Below are 22,958 nucleotides of genomic sequence, written 5' to 3'. Positions count from 1 at the left end.
GGGAGCCTCCTCCGTCCCTTTAGGCAAATAAAAAAAGATCTAATTTGCCCTGGGAAGAAGTCAGAGCTGTGGCAGGATTCTCGGGAGGTCTAGGGAGGGGCTGAAGGAGCCAGGCAGGACTTAGGGGCAGGGCTCAGTGACAACCTCGAGAACAGGGGACGAATATCTTAATATTTTTCCTTTCGCAAACCCACTCCTGTCTCCAAGGACCCTTCCAGGAAAAGGGAGGCTGACCAGTCAGCTGATTGACCTTTCCTTCTTGGTCCCACCCCTGCAAGTATTACGATCACCCTATCTGCTATTTGGGGAAAGTTTAACCCTGTGGTGTAGGACTAGTGACCTTATTTAATCACTACAAATAGCCATTGAGTTAGTTGTGATAATCATCTCTGCTTCCAGACAGAATGATTAACTAGTACTGGATCCGAAAGCCAGTGTAGAGAGAAGTCAGATTTGAACCCATGATTGAGTCTAGCACCAGGCCAGTCTGGTTTCATTCACTATAAGGTGTGTTGGAGAGGGGTACAGGGCGGGGGAGAAGGTTAAGGGATGTTTCTTGGGTGGCCACAGCTGTGTATCAGGTTCTGGTGGCTCATGGCTGGCAATTCAAGCTACTCAAGAGGCTAAGATCTTGGGCTGGAAAGGTGGCTTAGTGATAGAGTGCTTGCTTAGCATGCATGAAGCCCTGGGTTCGATTCCTCAGTACCACAGAAACAGAAAAGGCCAGAAGTGGTGCTGTGGCTCAAGTGGTAGAGCTCTAGCCTTGATTGCAAAGCTCCAGGGCAGCACCTAGCCCTGAGTTCAAGCTCCAGTACTGCCTCCTCCTGCCCCAAAGGGGGAAAAATTACAGAAATTTACAAAAGAAAAGTGTTCTTGCCTTTCTAAGCCACTGAAGAAATCGAGAAATGACTGGGGGAAAAGGGGAGTTTATGGAGCAACCCTTCTCCTCCTGAAATGAGGAAGTGTGAGTGCTGAGGCCATCTGGTCACAGTTTCCTGGAATGAAGGAAATTCCCCATCTCCCCAGCCTCCACCACACAGCCCACAACAGCACAAATCCACCAGGCTCAGATTCCTTCAGACAGCCCTGTGCAGTTAGTGAGATAAGACAACTGCCTGTGTTTTCGTTTGAGATCTTTTCTTTTTCTTTCTTTCTTTTTTTTTTTTCTGTTGGTCATGGGGCTTGAACTCTGGGCCTGGGCGCTGTCCCTGTGCTCTTCAGCTCAAGGCGAGCGCTCTACTGCTTGAGCCACAGCACCACTTCCAGTTTTTGAGTGGTTTACTGGAGTCTCACAGACTTTTCTGCCTGGGCTGGCTTTGAACCATGATCCTCAGATCTTAGCCTCCTCAGTAGCTAGGATTACAGGCATGAGCCACCAGTGCCTGGCTAAGATCTTTTTTTTTTTTTTTTCTTGTGTGTTACTCAAGACCTGCTGCTTGCTGGGCAGGTGTTCTAACACTGAGCCCAAAATGGGACAGCAGTTGTAAGGAGCAACTCAAAGCCACATTCAAAAAATCACAGGCCAGCCAGGCACTGGTGACTCACACCTGTAATCCTAGCTACTCAGGAGGCTGAGATCTGAGGATCATGGTTCAAAGCCAGAATGAGCAAGAATTCCGTGAGGTTCTGATCTCCAATGAACCACCAAAAAGCTGGATGTGGAGCTGTGGCTCAAGTTGTAGAGTGCTAGTCTTAAGCACAAAAGCTCAAGGACAGAGCCCAGATTCTGAATTCAAGCCCTAGGACCAGCAAAACCAAACAAAATAAAAGAACTATGATATCATCCTGCTATGTCAAGGTGTCAAAGTCAGCTTACTATAGAGACACCTGCACACAACACACTTTGGGCAGCACTATTCACAATAGCTAAGTTATGGAATTAGCCTAGGGGTCCATCAACCCATGAGTGAATTAAGAAAATGTGGTTTATCTACAGAGTAGAGTATTATTCAACCATAAAAAAGAATGAGGTCATGTCAGTTGCTGGGAAATAAATAGAACTGGATCTCATCACAGCAAATGAAATAAGCCAAACACACAAAGAGAAGCATAGCATATGTTTTTTTCTCATTTGTGGAAGTGAGGGGAATAAAAGGTCATAAAGTAAAAGGACTACTAGGGAAGGGGAACAGAAGGATCAAAGGAGAAAGGAATATGAAAAAGCAGGAAGAAGTGAGTATAGTGGAAATACATTGTATGCATGTTTGGAACTTTTATAATAAACCTCTTGCTCTGTGCAATTAACATATGCTAATAAAAATGTTACCGTAGGACTGGGCACAGTGACTGTGTAGGTTCAGCTAATCAGGAGGCAGAAATAGAAGGACCTCAAAAGCATTAGACCCTAGCTGACAAAGCAACAAAGGGGCTGGAAGCCAGGCCTACCTGGTGAGGGACTGTGGATAAAGAGGCAGGGGGCAGGGGTATGGCCAAGGAGGCAGAGGGCGTGGCTCAGCAGTAGGAGCCTTGCACCAAACGGTGGGGGGCAAAGCTCAAGTGGTAAGGGGCGTGGCCCAAGCGGTATGGGTCACAGATCCTGTTAGAGGGCAGGGCTCAGGCGGTAAGGGCGGGGCCAAGCTGTAGGCGTGGCCAAGCTGTAGAAGCTATGGATCAAGCAATAGGGGGCGTGGCTGAAGCAGGATTGGCCATGAATCCTATTAGAGGGCGTGGCTCAAGTGGTAGGAGGTGGGCTCAAACAGTAAGAGGCGGAGCTCAAGAAATAGGGGTGGGGCTCAAGAGGTAGGAGGTGGGGCTCAAACTGTAGAGGTGGGGCTAAGCGGTAGGGTCTGGGTATATCAACTGGTAGGAGTGGCTCATTATCTGCCTAGCAAGCACAAGGCCCAGAGATCAAACCCCAAAACTATCACAGAAAATTTAAAAATTTAAAACAAAAATTTGATTTTTTTTCTTTTCTTCTGGATTTGAAGGGTTTCAGAAGAGAACTTGATGACCCGGGTGGAGAGCCTTCTGCCCGGTCCCTGTAGCTTACCAGAGTCCTGGCAAACCCATCTAGTCCCATCAGATCAAAGCTTTTCTCCTTACAGGGCGACTTCCGTTCCCCAAACACCATTTCACAACATTGCTGACAGCAACTGTTGTTTTAACATTTTGAGCAACAAAAAAAAAAAAAAGGAAAAAAAAGAAAAAGGGAAACCAAACACCAGTGGCTCCTGCCTATAATCCTAGCTACTCAGGAGGCTGAGATCTGAGTTGCAAGGTTCAAAGCCAGCCTGGACACTAAAGTCCCTGAGACTCTTATCTCTAATTAACCAGCCAAAAAGCCAGAAGTGGCACTGTGGCTCAAGTAGGAGAGCACTAGCCATTAGCATAGATGCTTAAGGATAGCACCCAGGCCTTAAGCTCACATCCCACATGCACACACACACACACACACACACACAGTAATAAAATTAAATAAAAAGTGGAAGTTGAGAAAGTTTGAGTACTGGGATGAATCCCAGGGGCTTGTGCATGCTAGCAAACATTCTACCTCTTGAGTCCCACCTCTAACCTGAAACTCATTTTGCTTTTGGGTGGTGCTGGGATTTGACTTCAGAGCCTTGTGCTTGCTAGGCAGATATTCTTACTACTTGATCTATACCCACTAACATTTTAGTGATACCTCCTCTCGTTACTTAAGCCACATCTCCAGTGGTTTTTGGCTTTAGTTATTTTTCAGATAGATTCCTGTGGCTTTTGTCCAGGGTCAGCGTGGGTCAGTGATCTTCTTACCTAAGGCTTCCTACATAGACAGCTGGTATGACAGGAAAGCCCCGCACCTCCTTATAGATTAAAATGAGGTCTCACTACCTTTTTGCCCGGACTGGCCTTGAACAACAATCCTCCTGATCTCCACCACCTCCTGAATAGTTAGATGCTGAGATGACATGTATGAGCCACCATGCTTGGACTTTTTTTCCCACATAGGTTCTAACTATATATAGCCTAGGTTAATCTGGAATTTATGATTCTCTTGCTTCAGGTTCCAGAGTGCTAGGGTTACAGGTATGGTCCCATGCTTGGAGATATATGTAAATTATATGTATATGTGTGTGTGTGTGTGTGTGTATATATATATATATATATATATATATATATATATATATATATATATATATATGGGGTTTTTTGCTGGTACTTGAGTTTGAATTTAGGACTAGAGCTCACTCAGCTGGTGTTCTACCACTCAAGCCACACCTCTGGCACAACTTTTGCTGCTTTTTGTGTGTGTTTTGTTTTTGTTTTTTGTTTTGGTGCCAGTTCTGTGCTTGAACTCGGGATTTACATGCTGTCCCTGAGTTTCTTTTGCTCAAGGCTGGCTTTGAACTGTGATCCTCAGATCTCAGCATTCTGAGTAGCTAGGATTAGAGGCATGAGGGACCAGCACCCAGCTGATTATTTTTGGAAATAGATTCTCCCAGACGTCTCTGCCTGGGCTGGTTTTGAACTTGGATCCTCCAGCTCTCAGTCTCCTAAGTAACTAGGATTATAGGTATGAACCACCTGTACTTGGTTCTGGCTACATTTTTTTTTAACACTGAGGAAATGGAAACCCACAAGCCTTTCCCTCGTTATTCCAAGGACTTGTTGTTCCTGAGTCTCTTTTGCAATACTGGACTGAGAACTCCCCACAATGAACATAAACAGGTTCTTGGTGTTTCTAGCTAGTAACTGTTATCATTGTTATGATTTTATTACAGCTGTCAGCAGTCCCTGGAGGAGCCTTCGTGTTTACAGTGTAGCTACAAGTGATTCTGAAACACAGCTCAAGTATCCAGCAGGCCTCAAGGATTCCCACAAATGACACAGAAGAAAATGCAGCCACTGTTACTTTCCATACAAACCAATGAGTTGCTGAGCTAGAAGAGAGAAAATTCCCACGATTAATTCCAGCAGGAGGCAGGGTAAAGGTGGAAGCAATCCTCAGGAGATAATGGCTAGGGCTGGCCACAGGTGGTTCATGACTAATTCTAGGTCATCAGCAGCTTGAGACCCATGGTTCAAGACCAACCTGGGCAGAAAAGGCCAAGAGACTCAATCTCCAAAAAATCAGTACCAGGGGTGCATTTTGGGTGAAGACTGGCTACACTGGCAACATTGCAAAAGCCCAGGGACAGGAAAATATGAACAAGTCCCTATATAAGGCAAGAAATGGAGGTGCTGAGCGCAGCACTACACTGTACAGAAAACGAAGGGAATTTTTATCCTTAAGAGGAAGGTTTTGGAGGATTCTGGGTAATATAAAATGTTGATAAAGGCCAGGTTAGGGTCTCTTAATGCCAGCTGCAGTTGCTCTTAGGCGTGGAGGGGGCGAGGGAGGGTCCTGGGGCTTTGAACTCAGGGCCTGGACGCTGCTGTCCTTGAGCTTTTTTTGCTCAAGCAGGTGTCTTGAGCCGCAGCGCCCCCTCGCGGCCATTGCCCCAACTACACTAGCAGATGCTCCCCCAGGCGCAGCGGTGGAAATGGAAACCTGAGAACCGGCCTCCCCCCACACACTCACACCCGCTCTGTCGTCATCGCTGCAGCCGTGAATCTGGGACACATCGTCTGTCTCCGGGGTCTCTGCCGACCCTGTTTTTTTTTTCCTCCGGATTCTCAAAAAGATGGATGACCTCAAAATCAGGAAAAGTCCTCCCAGCCCGGCTCGCTACTTCTGAGCCCGGCCACCGGGAGGCGCTGTGCCCGTTCTTCCACACACACACCCATCCTCCCCCAAAGACCCCACCCATCTGGGACCCCACCTGTCCCTGCTCTGCTTCCTTCTCTACCTGTCATTCCCCATCTCCAGAGCAGCTCTCCACACACCTGCAAGTGGCACTCACATTGTTTTTTTGTTTAATTCCAATGCTGGGGATGGAAACCAGGGTGTCTGGCTTGCTAAGCAACAGCTTAACCACTGAGCTACACCCCCAGCTGGGTGCTCATTGCTTGCTGCTGGTCAGTACCCTTCCATGTGGTCCCCCTAACCGTCCCCCCTCTCTTTCTCTCTAAGACTTGAACTCAGGGCCCAGCACTTCATCTCAGCCAAGTACTATTGGCTACATCCTGTTCCCGGATATCTCAATATAACAGGATTTAGAGACAAGGTCTTTAAAGCAAAACTAAGTCACTAATCTGACCAGTAGTCTTCTGAGAAGGGCCAGGTGAGGTGGTGTATACCAGTAAGCCCAGCCACTCAAACGTCACAGATCAGCCAGGCACCCGTGGCTCATGCCTGTAAATCCTAGCTTCTCAGGAGGCTGAAATCTGAAGATTGTGACTCAAAGCCAGCCAAGTGAGACTCTTATCTCCAATAAGCTCAGAAAAAGCCAAAAATGATGCTGTAACTCAAGTGGCAGAGCTACCCCACCCCCCCAAAAAAAAATCTAAGACTGTACCTGAAAGATAACTAAAGTTTAAAAGGGCTGGGGAGGGGCTGGGAAGGTGGCTCAGTGGTAGAGCGCTTGCCTTGCATGCATGAGGCCCTGAGTTCAATTCCTCAGCACCACATAAGCAGAAAAAAAAAAGCCGGAAGTGGCGCTGTGGCTCAAGTGGTTAGAGCGCTAGCCTTGAGCTGAAGAGCTGAGGGACAGCGCCCAGGCCCAGAGTTCAGGCCCCACGACCAGACCCCCCCCCCAAAAAAAAGGGCTGGGAAGCTGGGCACTAGCTCATGCCTGTAATCCTAGCTATTTAGGAGGCTGAGATCTGAGGATCGTGGTTTAAGGCCAGCCCAGGCAGGTAAGTCTGTGAGACTACTCAGAAAAGGACAAAAGTGGTTCTGTGGTTCAAGTAGACTTGAGCAGAAGCAGCTCAGAGACAGCAACCAGGACTGAGTTCAAGCCCCAGGACTGGCAAAAAAAAAAAAAAAAAGTGGGGGGAGTTGCGGGTAGTGGAGTTCAAGTGGTAGAGCAGGCCCTGATTCACAGGTGTGAGGCCATGAGTTATAACCAAAAAGAAAAAAGAGGAGTTTGAAATTAGGGCACAGGACTCTAGAAAGATGACCACAGAGAGAAGGGAGACGACCATCTCTCAGACTTGCGGCCACTGGAGCTGAGGAACCTTCCTACTGCTTTCTGTTAGGTTGGCCCAAGAGAACAGCCCTCTTCTCCCCCTTCCTCTTCTTGAAAGACAGCACCTAGCCTTACCAGAAATCACCTGGTAGAAAACCAGTAATGACCTACAACTGTCAATCACCTGACTGTGAGTCAGCAGAAGGATCCCAGGCTCTGAAGTTACTTCGCCCTCGGCTGTGGCCACACCTCCTCGCCTTCCATGCTCTATGCTATGTGCTACACTCTGCAGCTCTGAACACCTACATGTGGTGCCGGCTGGAGGTTTGATTCTCCCAGTAAACTCTCTTCTGACTGAACCACGTGGTGGTCTCCTTTTTGGCAACCCTTCCACTTATGTGAAGCTACCCAATCTGTGGTTAAACAGCCTGAGCAAACAGATACACCCACTAAAGTCTCTGATAAGCCCTGTAATCGCGAGCCCCAGGAACACCTGGGGTGGGGAAGAGAATAGACAGATGTGCTGGGTATCTGCCCTCATTTGACAGCAGGTTCTGAACCCTTGGAGCTGGGCACACCCTCAGCCTTGTTTGGCTTCAGAAGCCACTGGGACAGTTTATTGAGGGGAGGGGAGGAAGGAGCCCCCACACAAGCATATTCTAATATGCTAATAATACTGAATAGCCAAAAGATGCCCAGATTTTGGATAGGGACCCAGCAAGGTGGCCAGTATAACTTAGAGGCAATATTCAAGCTAACACCCAGGTTCTTAACCTCCACATAGGTGAAGAGGCCCTTGGGAGTCAAGAGAAGACTTAGTAGGACAATAGTGGAGGGGGAGGGGGGCTGGGGCCCAGAGCTGGCCCAGCACAGCTCCAAGGGGCTCTCTTGAAAAAGACAGTAAAGTAGGCAGTGCTTGTTAACAGACAGAAGGGAGCATTTATTTCTCTGGAGAGGGGAGGTAGAGGCAGGGGGCACGGTCAAGGCAGGGAAATATCCTCCAGCTTCTGGTCCAGCGTCTTGAGGTCATCCAGGAAGCGGGTAGGGGTGAGGATGTGCGAGGAGCCTGGGCAGGAGGGGAAGACTATGGACTTGGGGGTGCTACCTTGGCGCCTGGGGGCCAGGATCCTGACCAATAAGGGGCCTGTCCCTGCCCCCTCCTCAAACCAGGCCCCTGATTTTTCTAAGGATTCCAGAATCTAGAAACTTAGGAACATGGTATCCAGCCCCGACCCACCTAAGGTGGCCCCTTCTCTTAGAAGTCAAGCCCCAGCCTCTCAGGGACCTCAAATAAGTGTAGCCTTGGCCAGGTACTGATGGCTCACACCTGTAATCCTAGCTACTCAGGAGGCTGAGATGTGAAGATTGTGGTTCAAAGCCAGCCCAGGCAGGTAAGTGCAGGAGACTCTTATCTCCAATGAACCACCAGAAAACCAGAAGTGGCGCTGTGGCTCAAGTGGTAGAACACTAGCCTTGAGCTAAAGTGCTTAGGGACAGCACCCCAGCCCGGAGTTCAAACCCCAAGACCAAAAACAAAAAAGTCAAGCCTTGGCTCCTAAAAGACCAAGAAGTCCAGCTCCAGTCCCTCAGATACCCCCAGAGTCTAACCCTAACCCCTCTCAGATGCTCCCAAGTTTAGCCTCAGTCCCTCGGATACCCCCAAGTCCAGCCCCAGCTCATGGGCCCCCCACCAGGGTCTGGCTACTTACCAATAAGCACCTCCCATTTGCCCTCGGTGGCCCGGGTCACCTCGTAAGCAGCCCTCATCTCTGACATGGCCACACCACCCACAATGTACACAATGAGCCTTGGCCCTGCCCGAGCCTCAACACCTGCCTTGTTCTTGTGCCAGTGGCCGAAGCGGGCACTGTGGGGGACAGAGGACAAAGGTCAGCCCAGGCTGGAGACATCAGCATGTCCTCCTGACTCCCCCAACAAGGGCCTCTCTCTCAGCTCACCTGACTGCAGCCTGGGAGCTGGGAGTGGGGGTGGGGTCAGACACAAAGGGCCACAGCTTCCGGTCCAGTCTGTCCTCCACAGCATCCTGGGTGGCCAGGAGGGGGGAGTTTAGGGGAGGAGCTATAGACAGCAGGGCTCAGGGACTGGGGTGTTCAGAAGCTGTGATCATGGCAAAGAGGAGCTTTCATATGTACCTCCTGCCCCTTGGGGAACACAGAGTCCTGACATCCAAAGCCCATGGTGAAGGGGAGGCCAAGGTTGCTGGACCCCCAAGAAAAAGGAACTAGGACCCTACAAGGACAGGCCAAAGCCAGGCCCTGGCATGGCACTATTTGATAGAAATGCTTCTGGGGAGGTCTCAGGATAGCCAGGAAGAGGGGGAGAGGGGGAGTTGGTGAGACTTTTGGAGATGAAATCTTAGGAGGCTGAGATCCGAGGATCATGGTTCAAAGCCATCCCAGGCAGGAAAAGTCCATGAAACTCATCTCCAAGCAAAAAGCAAGAAGTGGTGCTGTAGCTCAAAGTGGCAGAATGCCAACCTTGAGCAAAAAAAAAAAAAAGCTAAAAAAGCTCAGGGACAGTGCTCAGGCCCTGAGATCAAGCCCCAGGACCAGTGTGCACACATGTGCATGCTTATGTACATGCATGCATGCACGCGCACACACACACACACACAAATTGTAGAGGGGCACAGGGGAAGTTGTAGGCAGCAGGTAGGAAGGTAAGCAAGATACTCCAGTAAGGGAGAATCCCTGTGCTGCCCTAATTCCTGGGGTGCAGGCCTAGGATACCCCTAGGCATATAAGGAATGCCAATAATGAGGGATTTTCCTCTAAGCCTCAGGCTTAGCATTGTAAGCGGGCAGGAGGCTGAGGGACTGACTGGACCAGCAGGGGAGTGGGGCCCCAGCCTCCCACTAGCCCCCCAAGTACCTCCATCACATCCTTGATGACCGGGGACCAGCGGGACAGCTGATAGGTGGGCTCAGTGCGTTCCCTCCGCTCCAGCCGGCTAGAGGTCCCCAGGCCCTACAAAGTGGGAGCATGCAGGGCCGGCGGGGGTGGGGGAAGGAGGAGAGTCATAGGTGGGGTGGGGGCCTTGTCTGGCTGGGGAGGAGGTGTAGATAAAAGAAGTGAAGCAGAAAGAGACAGACAGACACACAGACAGAAACAAGTCGAAAAAGGAAGCAAAGAATGTGAGTGAGCCGGGTGCAGGTGGCTCATACCTGTCACCTTAGCTATTCAGGAGGCTGAGATCTGAGAATTGAGGTTCAAAGCCAGCCCACGCAGGAAAGTCCATGAGACTCTTTATCTCTGAACCTGGAGCTGGTGGCTCACACCTGTAATCCTAGCTATTCAGGAGGCTGAAATCTGAAAATTACAGTTCAAAGCCAACCCAGGCAGGAAAGTCTATGAGGTGCTTTATTTTACACAGAGCTGAAGACTGAACTCAGGGCCTTGTGTTTGCCAGACAAGTGCTCTACCACTGAGCTAAATCCCCAACTCCTCCATGAGATCCTTATCTCCAATAAACTTCCAAAAAGTCAGAAGTGGAGCTGTGGCTCAAGTGGTAGAGCACCAGCCTGGAGTGAAAAAGGTTCAAGGATACCACCCAGACCCTGAGTTCAAGCTCCAGAACAGATACAAAAAAAAAAAAAGCAAAGAATGAGAAAGAGAAAAAGAAAGATTGAGAAGAAGAGAGACTTAGAAACAAAAGTAAAGAAATGGAGCAGAAAACAAGAGAGAGAAACAGACAAAGAGAGAAAGACAGAACCAGAGGTGGTAAAATAAAGCAGAAAATCAGAGAGAAAGAGACAGGTAGACTGACTGACTGACTGACTGATGTAGAGCAAGCTAAATAAACAAGCAGAGAGAGGGAGAGATGAGGACAAACAGATGGGGAGACAGAAGGAACAGGGCAAGAAGAAAAACAGAGAACAGAAAGACAGGAGACAGATGAAATACCCGGAGAAAACAAAGGGAGGCCAGGGCCAGGGCCAGGGCCAGGATTGGGAGCACATAGGTACCTACAGGCCCATGTGGTGGCAGGAAGTGGGAGATGGGACATGTAGGGTTCCAGAGAGAGACAGGATAGGCTAAACCAAGAGCTGAACACAGGAAAGTTAGTATGGGGGGGAGGCAGTGAGGGAGGGTAGGCTCACAAAAGCCAGCTGACCTTGAATCCTGCTAATGCTGGAGACCCTATCACCCACCCCTAGGGCTCAGACCCCACTCTGAGCCATGGCCACATCTCCTTCCCACTTGCCTGTTATGTTACCTAGTGACGGGGGATGCGGCCTCCCCCCCCCACACACACACACAAGCTCACAGCAGCCTCCCCCTACCCCAGCGTTGGTGACAGTGCCTCCCAGTTGCTCCAGGTTCCGGATGAGGCTGCTGTAGGCCTGCACATTGGCATGCTGGATCAGCTTAGCCAGGTTTTCCTCGCTCACTCCTGGGGAAGGAGGACAGGGGGGGCGCTGCAAAGTGGCCCTGTGGGACCCTGGGGTGGGAGAACTGTGAAGCCACCCCAGACGCTGGATGGGGGTGACCTGCAGCTGTGATGTCCTCAGACCCAGGGGACTTCTAGAATTAGTATAAAGAGGGAATGTAACAGGCATCCCCAAGGGGAGTGGGGAAGTCCTCCAGATTTAACTGAGGGAACCCCAAGTTTATAGAGTTGGGAGTCTCCATGTCAAAGGGGCTATCTTGTTCATGGGAGGTCACCACAACCATGGGGGGGGGAATGGGGGGAGGGAAGGAGGGGGACGACAGAGTCCAGAGAAGGCATATGTGGATTTGTGGGTTGCAAAGTCCCGCCAAGATTGGTGGGTGGGGATATCCTGCCACCCCCACCGTTCCGCAGAAGGATGTAGAGCAGCAGGACCCTGATCTTGTCGTAGGGCGGCACCGCTGTGTCCAACAGCACAGGGACGATCAGCTTCATAGCGTCCTTGATCTTCTCGCCCTCCGCGTCGGAGCCCATGGCCAGGTCCTGCAGGGCATGAGGATCAGCAATCCAGCCGGATTTCAGGGGAGGAGCAAAGAGGTTAGGGGTGGCAGGGCAGGCCTTCCTAGGCCTTGTTCCCCAACGCCTCCTGGTCATGTTCTCCCAAGGCCTTGCCCACCTGTGTCAGGACCACCTCCCCCACCAACCCCACCCTTATTCCCAGGCTTGCCTCTTTCCAAGGCCCCACCCACGGAAGGCTCTGGGTCCTAGTCTTCTCCAAGGTCCCGCCCCTCTGTAAAGATCCTCCCACCTCAAAGATAACTTCTGTAGGCCCCACCCTTCTCCGAAGCCCCACCCTTCTCCAAGGACAGACTTCCTGCAAGTCCCACCCCCTCCCTAAAGACCCGCCTATCTCCAAGGATGGACTTCCCATAGGCCTCACCCCCAGAAGCCCCACCCCTCTCCAAGGACAGACTTTCCATAGGTCCCGCCCCTCTCTGAAGCCACGCCTCTCCAGGAACACACTTCTGCAGGCCCCACCCCTACCTGCTCCACACTGCACAGCTTCTCCACTGAGCCCTTGAAGCGCTTCATGCAGTCATCTGCCAAATGCAGGTGCGTAGAGTACTGTGGGGTACAGGCCGGGAGGTGAGGGTAACAGACTTGTCAAGTCGGGGTACAGGTCGGAGAATGGGGCTGGGGGACGGACGTTCCGGGTACCCAGCTCACCTTGTTCAGTTCCTTCTGATACTGGGGCATCTTCTTCAGAATGTGGGACAGATCTTTGATGTTAGCCTGGGGCAGGGATGGGAGAGGTCAGGGGGAGGCTGTGAGCGCAGGCTGGTGTCTCTGCTGCTGGTTCAGGAGTCAGGCTGAGGGCCTTCCCTTCTTCTGCCCCTTACCTTATCCGTTGTCAGTCGCTTACTCTCACAGAACGTCTTCAGAAGCTCCGTGACCTTCCTAGCCATAAGCAGGGGACAGAGTGTCAAGGGGTCAGTCCGTAGATGGGAAGGGATGTCACGTGCTATGGGGGGGGGGGGACAGAGGACACTCATATGGGTACCAGGTCATGAGGGGTGGAGCTGTGATTGGAGGCGGGCCAACAACCTGGAGGGGTGTGGCCTTTTGTAGGGGAGCAGCTTGTAAGTGGGTGTGGCTTGTGGGTGGGTGGGGCTTGTGGGACACTCAAGGCCTGGGTGCAGCCAGGAGTCCCATGCAGGTGAGGGGGCCAGGGGTATCCAGGTGGGCCCTGAACCACCAGAGCCCACCGAGTGCATGCACGCACTTGGATACATCTGCAATGTGCATGTGCCGAAGCTCCACCCATAGGTCATCATCCTCATCCAGCAGCACAGCCTTCTCCCGGGCCTCGCTCAGTCCTGTGGTCTCGTACCTGGAGGAGAAGCAGCAGTAGGGGACATGAAGGCACTAGCTGGGACCCAGGCGAGCAGCAGTGGGAGTAGAGGGCATACCCTGGGGGTCCACCCACTTGTATGTGTCCTGTTCTATGTTTAGCAGATCATAGGCCATGGCCTGGAATGTGAGTTCATGCAGCAGCGGGGACACAGGGTCTGCTGCCCGGTCCACGATCAGCAGCTGTGACCGGGTCTTCTCAGGGCCCTGGACAGGAAGGGACAGAGCTAAGGACGCTGTCCCTAACTCTGTGGGGCCTCACCCTCTTCCCCAATGCCCCCCTCACCTCGCCCAGATTGGGAGTGTCTGCCTTGAAGGCATTTAGCTTGGCCAGGACAGCGTGGGCCAGCTGAGCCGTGTCCTCTGGACCCCTGGAGAGGCACAATCAGACATAAGGGAGGTCAGGATGTGGGGGGCTGAGAGGACTGGGCGCCCACTGCAGAAAGGGGAGTCAAGAGTGAGGCTGAGGATGGGAACCGGGGCCCAAGGTCAGAGGTCAGGGGCTGGGGTCAGCAGCAAGAGTAAAGATTGGCTGTAGGCTGGGGTGAAGTTCAAGATAGGTAGCTTTAGGGTTAGGTTGGGTCCCCACTTGCGGTAGCGGATGGCTGGGTACTCCTGCAGAGTAGCACACAGTGTAGCTATCTGCTGGGCCAGTGCCTCAAGCTGCCGTGTCCTCTCCCCTGCCCGGAAGGGACAGTAGAGATTGTAGGTGCTGTGTGGAGCATCCAAAGAGAACACCTGGGGACAGAAGTGACAGGGGTCACCACTCTAGGTGCACAGCTCAACCTCTAGTCATTAACTCCACCTCCTCTCCCCAGAGCTCCATGCTGCCCCCTGTGGCTCCCAGAGGGAAGGAATGCCAATTGCCCTGAGTGGCAAAGGCTTGTAACTTTGGCTGATTTCCCAGTTGGCACTAGGTTTCAGGGTCTGTTTCTCAGGGAGTTTGGGCTATTTATTTCAAGACTGTACCTGGGCCTCGTAGGGCAGGAAGGCAAGGTGGATTTCTTTCAGGGTCTTCACTACTTTTGCCAGACGAGAGCGGCCCAACTCACTGAATAAGGGCTCGGGGCAGGCTGCAGAGTGGCCAGAAAAGGCCATCAGGTCAAAGCCATTACACACACACACACACACACACACACACAGCCATTACACACACACACACACACACACACACACACACACCCTACCCACTACCCCCACACTCTCCTCACTCACTGTCAGTGAAGAAGATATGTGCTGCTTTGTAGGTGAAGGTAGGAGTCCCCCGGAAATCTGCAATCAAGGCCTGGACCGACTGGGGGGTTGGGGGGAATACAGATTGTTTGCTGTGTCTGATTCTACACTTCAACACCCCCCCCATCCTGTGCTTGGGCACCCCTTCCCACAGCCACTGCCCACCTCCCACTATGTGTAAACGTGTCCAAGACATATCACACATACATGCTGCCCAGTCTGCACAGGCATGCACCACGGACAGACAGACAGACACATATACACACAGACACTCATGGAGACAGGCACCTTCTCCGTGGGGCTCAGCAGATAAATGGCCTCCAGGCTGGGAATGGGCTCTCGTCGCTTGTTAATGTCTTCAACAACTAGTAGCAACAGAGGGAGGGGTACACCTGGTGATGTAAGGGGACTCCCAGATTTGGGGAACTGGATGTTTTGGAGAGAAGGGTGAAGTCCCTAAGCTGGAGAAACACATCTAGGAGTGATCTATCTAAGAGCTACAGTCAGGATTCTGAAATTTTGGAGTCACCTATTGTGTGTGGGGGTGGGGTCCCACATTCTGAATCTACCCTGGGCCTACTACATACATACAGGTATATACAGTCAGTGAGTCCTTCATGGGGTACTGTGGGCTCCCCTTGTTCAGCCTGTACATTTGGGGCTTGACCTGGTCACGTACCCTGGGATATATCTATGTGGAGAACTGTATAGTTATGAAAATTTGAGGGGATCCTACATTGTTTCATCTGAGGAGCACAGTAGAGGGGTTAGGGGGCTATCTACTCACTGGTGATGCCCTCAGCCAAGATGTCCGACATTTTACAGCAAGATGACAAGATGCGCATGCTTGGATGGTCCATAATGAGTACCTGTCCAGAGGGATGGACGTATGAACCAATCAATGGACAGGAATAGCAGAGATTGTGGGCAGGACTCAGTTCCATGAGTACGCAGGAGCCACTCACCCAACTCCACCCTTGCACCAACATGGAACTCATGGAAGGGGTCCTACATTCAGGGACCCCAAGATGACCCATGTATTCTGCCTCTCCCCTACCTTCCATTCTGAATCCTTTTTGACGCTCCGAATGACCCCACTCAGAATTTCTACAGTGAAGGAGGAAAAGGATCAAATGAAGGCTCTCTGGTCCCATCATGCATGCTGGGGGAGAGGGGGGGCGCTGTGGATCCCCATCTTAACTCCATTATACTCCTTCCTAACCACACTCCTGAGAGTGTAGCTCTTGACATCACCCCCAGTGTACAGACAGGGAAACCGAGGTTCTGAGAGAAGAGACAACTTGCCTAAGTTCTTGATCAGTGGAAGAAGGGAAAGTTAGGCAGGTTTAACTGCCTCTCCTCCTAGGATCTCAAGGTTTCCCACTGTGGGACAGTCAGCAAGATCCTGCACACACACGCGCGCGCGCACACACACACACACACACACACCTATTAGACCCCAAAATACTAGAATGAGAGTCCCTTGGTTCCTTCCCAGCTCTGAAGCCTGCTTGCTCATCTATCTCCAACCCACAGTTTTCTCATCTGTAAACTGGAATCATTTGTTAGTTCTAGTGTAAGACGGGGGAGGGCCTCATTTTTTGAAGTGGGGTTCTGCACTACAATCTTCTCTGCCTCTTCTCTGTCCAGAGGAAAGAGGAGGGAGAAGAGACAGGAGAACTTCGCCACTGGACTGGTCAGACTGTCAAATTACCCTGTTATCTGGACAAGCAGGGCGGAAGGAGCAGCCGAGGCCGGAACAACCCCGGGTGAGGGGAGGGGCGTCTCTCCCCCTCCCCCAAAACCTGGGCCTTCGGGTCGGTCGCTATGGTGGGGGGGGGGGAATCTTCAAGATGGTGCAGGAGGGAGTTGCTTCCAGCAAAGGCCCCGGTGGCCACCTGCGCGCCACACCGCCTGGGGCCGCTGACCGGAGCACCGTGGGGCCCCGGGAGTCCAGCCCCGAACTTTGCTCTGCTCAGAAACTCAAGAATCGGGGGATGCGATGGGGTGGAGGAAATACAGTGATGCCTTTCTCCTGCAGGCACCCGATAAGATCCAGGGTTCTGGGCTTGAACCCTGGACACCCTGGAGCCCAGCCGGTCAACTTTGCTCAGCTGGGGCCGGAGCCGAGCTGATACCAAGTCCCCGCCCGCCCTCTCGGAGATCAGGTGCTCAGGCGCCCTGCCCGGACTCCGACTTCCCGCCGTCCTGAACTCCCCAGAATCCGGAGCTCCCGGATCTCTGACCCCCACCCTCACCCCAGGGGACCCCACCCCGGGGAAGCACTCACTTTCCCCTACCACCGCCTTCAGCCCCGAGGGCGCCATCTTCCCCCAAGGAGCGCCGCCGCAGCTTCCGGGTCTGGCCCAAGGTGGGGGCGTGGCCCTCGCGTCATCCACGTGGGCCACGCCCTTGCGCGTGGCCACGCCCTCTTCTCACCTGGCCACGCCTCTCGGCCAGTTCTTGCAGGGAGGCCTCAGCCAGTGGCGTGCAGCGCAGGGACGGACGCGCTCCTAGTGCCTGGCGGGTCTCCTGGCGTGATGGGTGGTTTTTGTTTTATTTGTGCAGCTACTGGGACTTGAATTCAGGGCCTAGGTGCTGTCCCTGTGCTTTTACTCTCAAGGGTAGTGCTCTACCGTTCAGCCACTCCATTTCCGACTTTTCACTGGTTAATTGGAGAAACCGGTCTCAGGGACTTTCTTGCACGGCCTGGGTTCGAACCAGGATGCTCAGATCTCAGCCTTCTGAATAGCTGGGATTACAGGTGTGAGCACTAATGAGGCACATGGTTGTGTGATATGAGTTTTCTCAATCCTGCCAGACATTCTGACAAGAATTACCCCCATGGCTGGGAAGGTGGCTCAGTGGTAGAGTGCTTGCCTTGCATGCATGATGAGGCCCTGAGTTCGATTCCTCAGCACTCCATAAGCAGAAAAAGCCGGAAGTGGCGCTGTGGCTCAAGTGGTAGAGTGCTTGCCTTGAGCTCAAGAGCTGAGGGACAGCGCCCAGGCCCAGAGTTCAGGACCCATGACTGACAAAAAATGATAATAATAATAATAATAATTACCCCCATAATAATAATAATAATTACCCCCATACAGAGGAGGGAAGAGAGGCTCAGCAAGTCTCCCAGTTCAAGATCACAGAAAAGAACCCATTGGGATTCTACCCACAAATCTGGAGAAATGTAAATCACCTGCGATGACCCCCTGTTAAAGCAGGGAAGGAGAGCTGGGAGTGTTGCTCAAGTGGCAAAGTTCTTGCATAGCAAGTTGCAAAGGACTGAGTTCAAACCCCAGTACTACAAAAAAAAGGGGGAGGAGTGAGAATTGTGAGTTGTGTAGTTAGAAGTGAGGGTGCAGGGCATGCAGGAAGTGAGATCACCAGGATAGAAAAGACAGACTTGGGAGAAGGAGGGGAGTGTGCTGATACACTGGAGCTTGAACTCTCCCTGGGCTTTTTCACTCATGCTGGTGCTTTACCACTTGAGCCACACCTATAATTCAGCATTTTGCTAATTGAAGATGGAATCCCCAGGACTTTTTTCCCCTAGGCTGGCTTTGAACTTCAATCCTCCAAGACACAGCCTCCTGAGTAGTTAGGATTACAGGTGCAAGCCCCTGGCACACAGCACTGTAGCTAAATTTTGGCCATTTGCAGTACCTCAAAGTATTTGGGTTTGCTTTGAGCCCAAAGGAGGGTGTTGAGCAGTGGAAATAGAGAATTCCCTACCTGCCTCTCCAGATTGGGAGCAGGAAGAGGGATTATAGTGTCAAATAGGGGAGAGGAAACCATTGAAGGACTGTCCCTCCTCCAAAATTACCAGTGTCCTTACCAAAAGGCCTCACGGAGACAGGGACACAGGGTCCCATCTCCCAGGCTCGAGGCTAGGAACACCAAGGACTTGTGACAGCCCCTAGCCAGATGGAGGACATGGAGGAACTTGAAACCAAAGAAGGAAACAGCCCTTTTGACACCTTGATTTCAGACTTCAGAACCACGTGACAACGTATTTCCATTGCTTTAGGCTCCGTTCTGGGATACTTTTGTTCTGGGACCCAAGCTCAGAGAGCTTGGAGGGATCTGGATGGGGATGCCTCAGTAGCCAGGGTTTATGCGAGAAGGGACTGGCTTCCAGAATTATCTTAGGAGAGAGAACAGAGCTCCCAGAGCAAGATGGGCAGAAGACAGGGGATTTTCTTGTTTGGCTTGGGGTGAGCAAGCAGACCTCAGGGACAGAGAAGGGTACGGTGGCCAGGAGACAGAGCTGGAGCTAGACCTGCTAGTATTACCTGAGGGCAGGAAGAGACTCTACTTTCCTCCTCTGAGACACCTTGTGGATAGCAACTGCTTTCCTAGCAAGAAAAACTCACAGGTGCTTGTGGGGCAAAGGCTGGTGGGGTGGGAACATCTGGTACTGATTCTCAAGTATGGGCTGCAGGCTCCGCCCTCCCATTGGCCAGTCTTCTCCAACATCAGTCTGACTTCTTCCATCCCCCACCCCTTCTCCATCCCAGAGTCCTTGGGGCCAGATGCTTGTGGCTGGCCCCAGCAATGTCAAAACCCATGCTGTCCGGCTCCTGACCCTCACCCAGGCCCAGCATTGGTCTGGCCAAACAATTATCTGGATCATCTTGATGGGGCTTAAGCTTGCGTGGGAGCAGATGGGGCATGAGCTGGGGATTTGGGACTGGGGGGGGAGTATCTATCCCCCCATCCACCTTAGCATTTAAAAAGGTTCTCTTTGGTGCAGGACCAGGATAGAGGCCAGAAGAGTAGACAGAGTGCAGGCAGGGCCATCATGGAGCAGGAAGAGAAGGAACAGGAAGGAGGCTCAGAGTCCTTGGGCGAGGTAAGAGGGGACCCACAGCACTCCTCCCCCACCTCCTCCAGCTCCCATGATTGACAAGACTAGTTAATTTGTAGGGCACCTAATTAGCAAGCAAGTCTCCAAGGTCCTCTGACCCAGTTGCCATTGTAGAGAGGTGGGGATGGGCAGAGGGGCAGAGTGCCCACCTCTATTCAAGGCAGAGTAAGGGGCTCTTGGTGCTACACCCTCCCCCTCCCAGGAGATGGCAGGTGCTGGAACTTAGCCCTAGTCACCTAGTTTATATTTCAGTCCTAAGTCACCCCCAGTTAGGGCCACCCCTGGTCCCAGCCTAGGCCTTGGGAGGTTGTCACTGCAACCTCTCCCTTGCGGCTGCACCACGTGAAGTGGCTGGGCTTGCTGCAGCCCCTGGGGCGGGGGGCGGGGGGGTCAGGATTGAGAAGGAGCCGCGTGTCTCATTCAGAACAGCTCTGCAGAGCAGCAGATTGACAAGGACCATGGTGAGAGCCAAGCCAGACAGAAAGGCAGCACTGGGTTGGGGCGGGAGCCAGCTGGCTTGGAGGGCAGGGGTGATGTCCCCACCTGGACCAAATGTATCTGTCTCCAGGCAGGCTCACCAGATCAAGATGGCTTCTTCAACCTGCTGAGCCACGTGCAGGGCGATCGGATGGAGGAGCAGCGCTGTTCACTACAGACTGGACCCGGCCAGACCCCTGAGAGCCGTGAGCCTTGGCATGGAGGGCGGGCAAGTGGGGCAAGAGTACTGGGGGTGCTCAAAGAGGCCTGTGGGGATAGGGTGGGATCCTCCGGAGTCTTATGTGTGTATTCACAATCATGTGTTTCTGTTTCACACAGAGGGTGGCTCCGCGCCTGAGATGGACAGTCTCATAGACATACTGGCCAGCACCCAGGGCCGCCGGATGGATGACCAGCGCGTGACCATCAATGCCCTGCCTGGCTTCCAGCCCATTGGCCCCAAGGTAGGTGATGTTTAGCCATCTGCCAGGCTGCCCTCTCTAACGCTGCTCCCCAACCCTGACCAGGAAGGAATAGGGCCTTACCTCTCCATCTGTGCATCATCTGCCCTGAATTCAGATGGGAAGACTTAGGTGCTGACAGGGCTGGGAGAGGCTCAAGGTCATACAGGGGCCATGCTGGAGTCAGAGCTGTGGTTGGAACTTGTAGTTCTTGCTCTCACATCTGAAGGGTTCAGGGAGGCTAAAAGGAGAAAACAGGCCCCTTCCTGGGTTCTGATTGAGCCCCCCAGGGAGAGTCTGAAACCCACCACTGCACACCCAAAATCATCCTACATGTCAAATAAAGGTACACCCAGAAAATATCCTATTGCCAGGTGTCCAGTGCTCGCACCTATGATCCTGGCTACTCCCAGGCTAGAGGATTGATATTCAAAGTCAGTCGGGGTAGAAAAAGTCTGTGAGACTCTTAGTTCCAATTAACCACCAAAAAAGCCAAAGCAGAGTTGTGGCTCAAGTGGTAGAGAGCTAGCCTTGAATGAAAAAAAGCGAAGTGAGAGCACAAGGCCTAGAGTTCAAGCTTCAGTGCTGGAACCATAAAAAGAAGGAAACGGAGGGGGGGGGGAAGGGAGAGGAGGAGGAAGAGAGATAGAGAAAAGGAAGGGAGGGAAGGAAGGAAAGGGAAGGGAGGAAAGAAGGAAGAAAGGGAAAAGGAAGAAAGAGAAAATGTTTGTGAGGACAGAGGAGTCAGTCACACAACATAGGGTCGGACCCAGATCCCACATATACCCTCTCTTGAACCCTTTTGCCACCTCTGGCCTGTACTCCCTGTAGTGCCTCCCTCTGGCTGACTCTTCCTTTGATCCACAGGATGGAATGCAGAAACGAGCTGGGACCCTCAGCCCTCAGCCCCTGCTCACCCCTCAGGACCCCGCTGCTCTTGGCTTCCGCAGGAACAGCAGCCCCCAGCCCCAGACACAAGCCCCTTGAGGGCCCGAGCTGATCTGGGCCTCTCTGGGCCCCTGAAAAACAAACAATAAAAACATTTGCACACCAGGAACCAAGAACTGAGTATGTGTTATTTTGGCAGGGGCGGGGGGGGGGGGAGGGAGGGGTGATTTAAGGAGGCCTCAGGAGCTCTGCTGGGCAGAACGAAGGAGTTTCTCTTCCCGCTGCTTCCGTAAACGATCCTTGAATCCTTCTAGCTCTTGACGCTAAGGAAGAGGATTAGATGGGATGTGGGGGAGGGGGGCACACCCTCAGGTTCTGGACGGCTACCTCCCATTACCCTGCCCCTGGCATCAGAGTTTAGTATTTACACTGGGAGTCCTGTGTCAGTTACAACCAAGGAATAAATGAGATCAGCTTCATCTTTCAGGAGAGCAAGAAGGAAGTTATTTGCCTGTCTACTCTCAATTCCCTACCGATGGCTGAAGGGGATTTTTTTATTTGAAAGCCCTCATGGCCATAGCAACCCAGTTCCCTCCCTGTCTCCAAGGAAAGGAAAATTAGGTTACTTACCTGGCTTTCCTTCTCAGGGGGCCACAGCTCCCTCTATGGGGGAAAAAAGTCACAAATGGGGGCATGAATCAGGAATAGCCAGAGGCCCCCATACCCAGGGCAGGCTTGGCTTATGGAAAGCAGACAATGGTCACCAACGGCATGATTGCCCCATGCCCTCTGGAATGAACCAATGAAAACTCTTTTTATGCCCACCTTACGTAGTATGACAGAGTCCTCAAACCACTCGGCCTGATTGGAGACCCAGAACATAGCCACAGGGAAAGTGAGGTACAGTACCATCTGCAAAGGCAAGGGGTGGGTGAACAGAGCTTAGAGGACAAACACATCCCCTTGTCCCTAAGTGCCACCACCATCATGACAGGGGGTTGACACCGTAAAGCCTGGCCCTCAGAATGTTGGAGGCTGGGTAGCTCTAAGTCTCCCTCTTAAAGAAACATACACAAGTCTCAGCAGAACAAAAGCCCCTACAAAGACACCTTCCCTGAGATCTCCTTAGACACCCCTGAATTAGATTCTAGGAGCACCTCCAAGCCCCTCTAGCCCTAAGCCTATGAGACTCCCCATCAGAGGCACACGCCTGCCCACCATGAAGCTAGAGATTTCCCCAAGGTCTCAAGCCCTCCTTCCTCTAGACGCCCCCCCCTTCAGCTCACCCCTCTGTGAAGTCCTTCCTCCCGCCATCCCTCATGGGTTTCCCAAACCCAGAAGCTGCCCTCCAAGCTCCTTCAGTCTAGCGCTCCTCTTTCGGGTTTCCAACTGTAAATGTCCCTCCCAGATCTCGAGTGCTTTCTCTACGGGGGTCCCCCGCTCTCTGAAGCACCCCTTTCCACGGCCTCATCCTCAGATCTAGGAACAGCTGTCATCTAAGTTATTTCTGGGATCACTGACCCGAAACACCTCCAATTTCACCCCCATCTTCGCATCTCAGGGTCTCGAAGCTACTTCCGCCCAAAGCCGACCTTCAAACAAGACAGCGCTTCATTGGTGTTGCACCGGAACCACTCTTAAAAGCTGATTGGTCGAAGACGCCTTGGTTGCGTCATCTTCAGGCGTCTCTTCTCAGCTTCCGGTCTTTAGCTACGCCTGTGG

At 52.3% G+C, this 22,958-nt stretch overlaps 3 protein-coding genes across 5 annotated transcripts; 1 reads left to right on the top strand and 2 right to left on the bottom strand.

The window, feature by feature from the left end:
* Positions 1 to 7,905: 7,905 nt before the first annotated feature.
* Stxbp2 (syntaxin binding protein 2) lies at positions 7,906 to 16,914 on the bottom strand. Of its 3 annotated transcripts, none has more exons than XM_013033592.1 (19): positions 16,834 to 16,914; positions 15,601 to 15,650; positions 15,331 to 15,412; positions 14,832 to 14,908; positions 14,526 to 14,604; positions 14,280 to 14,383; positions 13,900 to 14,048; positions 13,597 to 13,681; positions 13,387 to 13,517; positions 13,183 to 13,290; positions 12,800 to 12,857; positions 12,627 to 12,692; positions 12,444 to 12,524; positions 11,804 to 11,942; positions 11,293 to 11,402; positions 9,881 to 9,976; positions 8,948 to 9,033; positions 8,699 to 8,856; positions 7,906 to 8,055 (listed from the first exon to the last, which is right to left on the bottom strand). In XM_013033592.1, the coding sequence occupies exons 1-19, from the start codon at positions 16,868 to 16,870 to the stop codon at positions 7,970 to 7,972; spliced, it is 1,782 nt and encodes a 593-aa protein (XP_012889046.1). In that variant the 5' UTR covers positions 16,871 to 16,914; the 3' UTR covers positions 7,906 to 7,969. The 3 variants fall into 3 exon arrangements, with proteins under 3 accessions (XP_012889046.1, XP_012889047.1, XP_012889048.1); XM_013033593.1 differs by having other exon boundaries at positions 16,830 to 16,881; XM_013033594.1 differs by lacking the exon at positions 15,601 to 15,650 and having other exon boundaries at positions 16,834 to 16,889.
* Positions 16,915 to 19,344: 2,430 nt separating this feature from the next.
* On the top strand, positions 19,345 to 21,336 carry Pcp2 (Purkinje cell protein 2). Its single transcript, XM_013033565.1, has 4 exons — positions 19,345 to 19,395; positions 19,979 to 20,093; positions 20,227 to 20,351; positions 21,216 to 21,336. Exons 1-4 carry the CDS (start codon positions 19,345 to 19,347, stop codon positions 21,333 to 21,335), a joined length of 411 nt encoding a protein of 136 aa, XP_012889019.1. The 3' UTR covers position 21,336.
* Positions 21,337 to 21,458: 122 nt separating this feature from the next.
* Positions 21,459 to 22,862, bottom strand: Pet100 (PET100 homolog (S. cerevisiae)). Its single transcript, XM_013033554.1, has 4 exons — positions 22,758 to 22,862; positions 22,062 to 22,148; positions 21,867 to 21,899; positions 21,459 to 21,559 (listed from the first exon to the last, which is right to left on the bottom strand). Exons 1-4 carry the CDS (start codon positions 22,782 to 22,784, stop codon positions 21,476 to 21,478), a joined length of 231 nt encoding a protein of 76 aa, XP_012889008.1. The 5' UTR covers positions 22,785 to 22,862; the 3' UTR covers positions 21,459 to 21,475.
* Between the last annotated feature and the right edge of the window lie 96 nt (positions 22,863 to 22,958).

This window comes from Dipodomys ordii, unplaced genomic scaffold, assembly GCF_000151885.1.
Source record: "Dipodomys ordii isolate 6190 unplaced genomic scaffold, Dord_2.0 Scaffold171, whole genome shotgun sequence".
Classification (NCBI taxonomy): Eukaryota; Metazoa; Chordata; class Mammalia; order Rodentia; family Heteromyidae; genus Dipodomys; species Dipodomys ordii.
The sequence above is the reverse complement of the archived record's forward strand: the minus strand, read 5'-3'. Positions and strand labels throughout refer to the sequence as shown.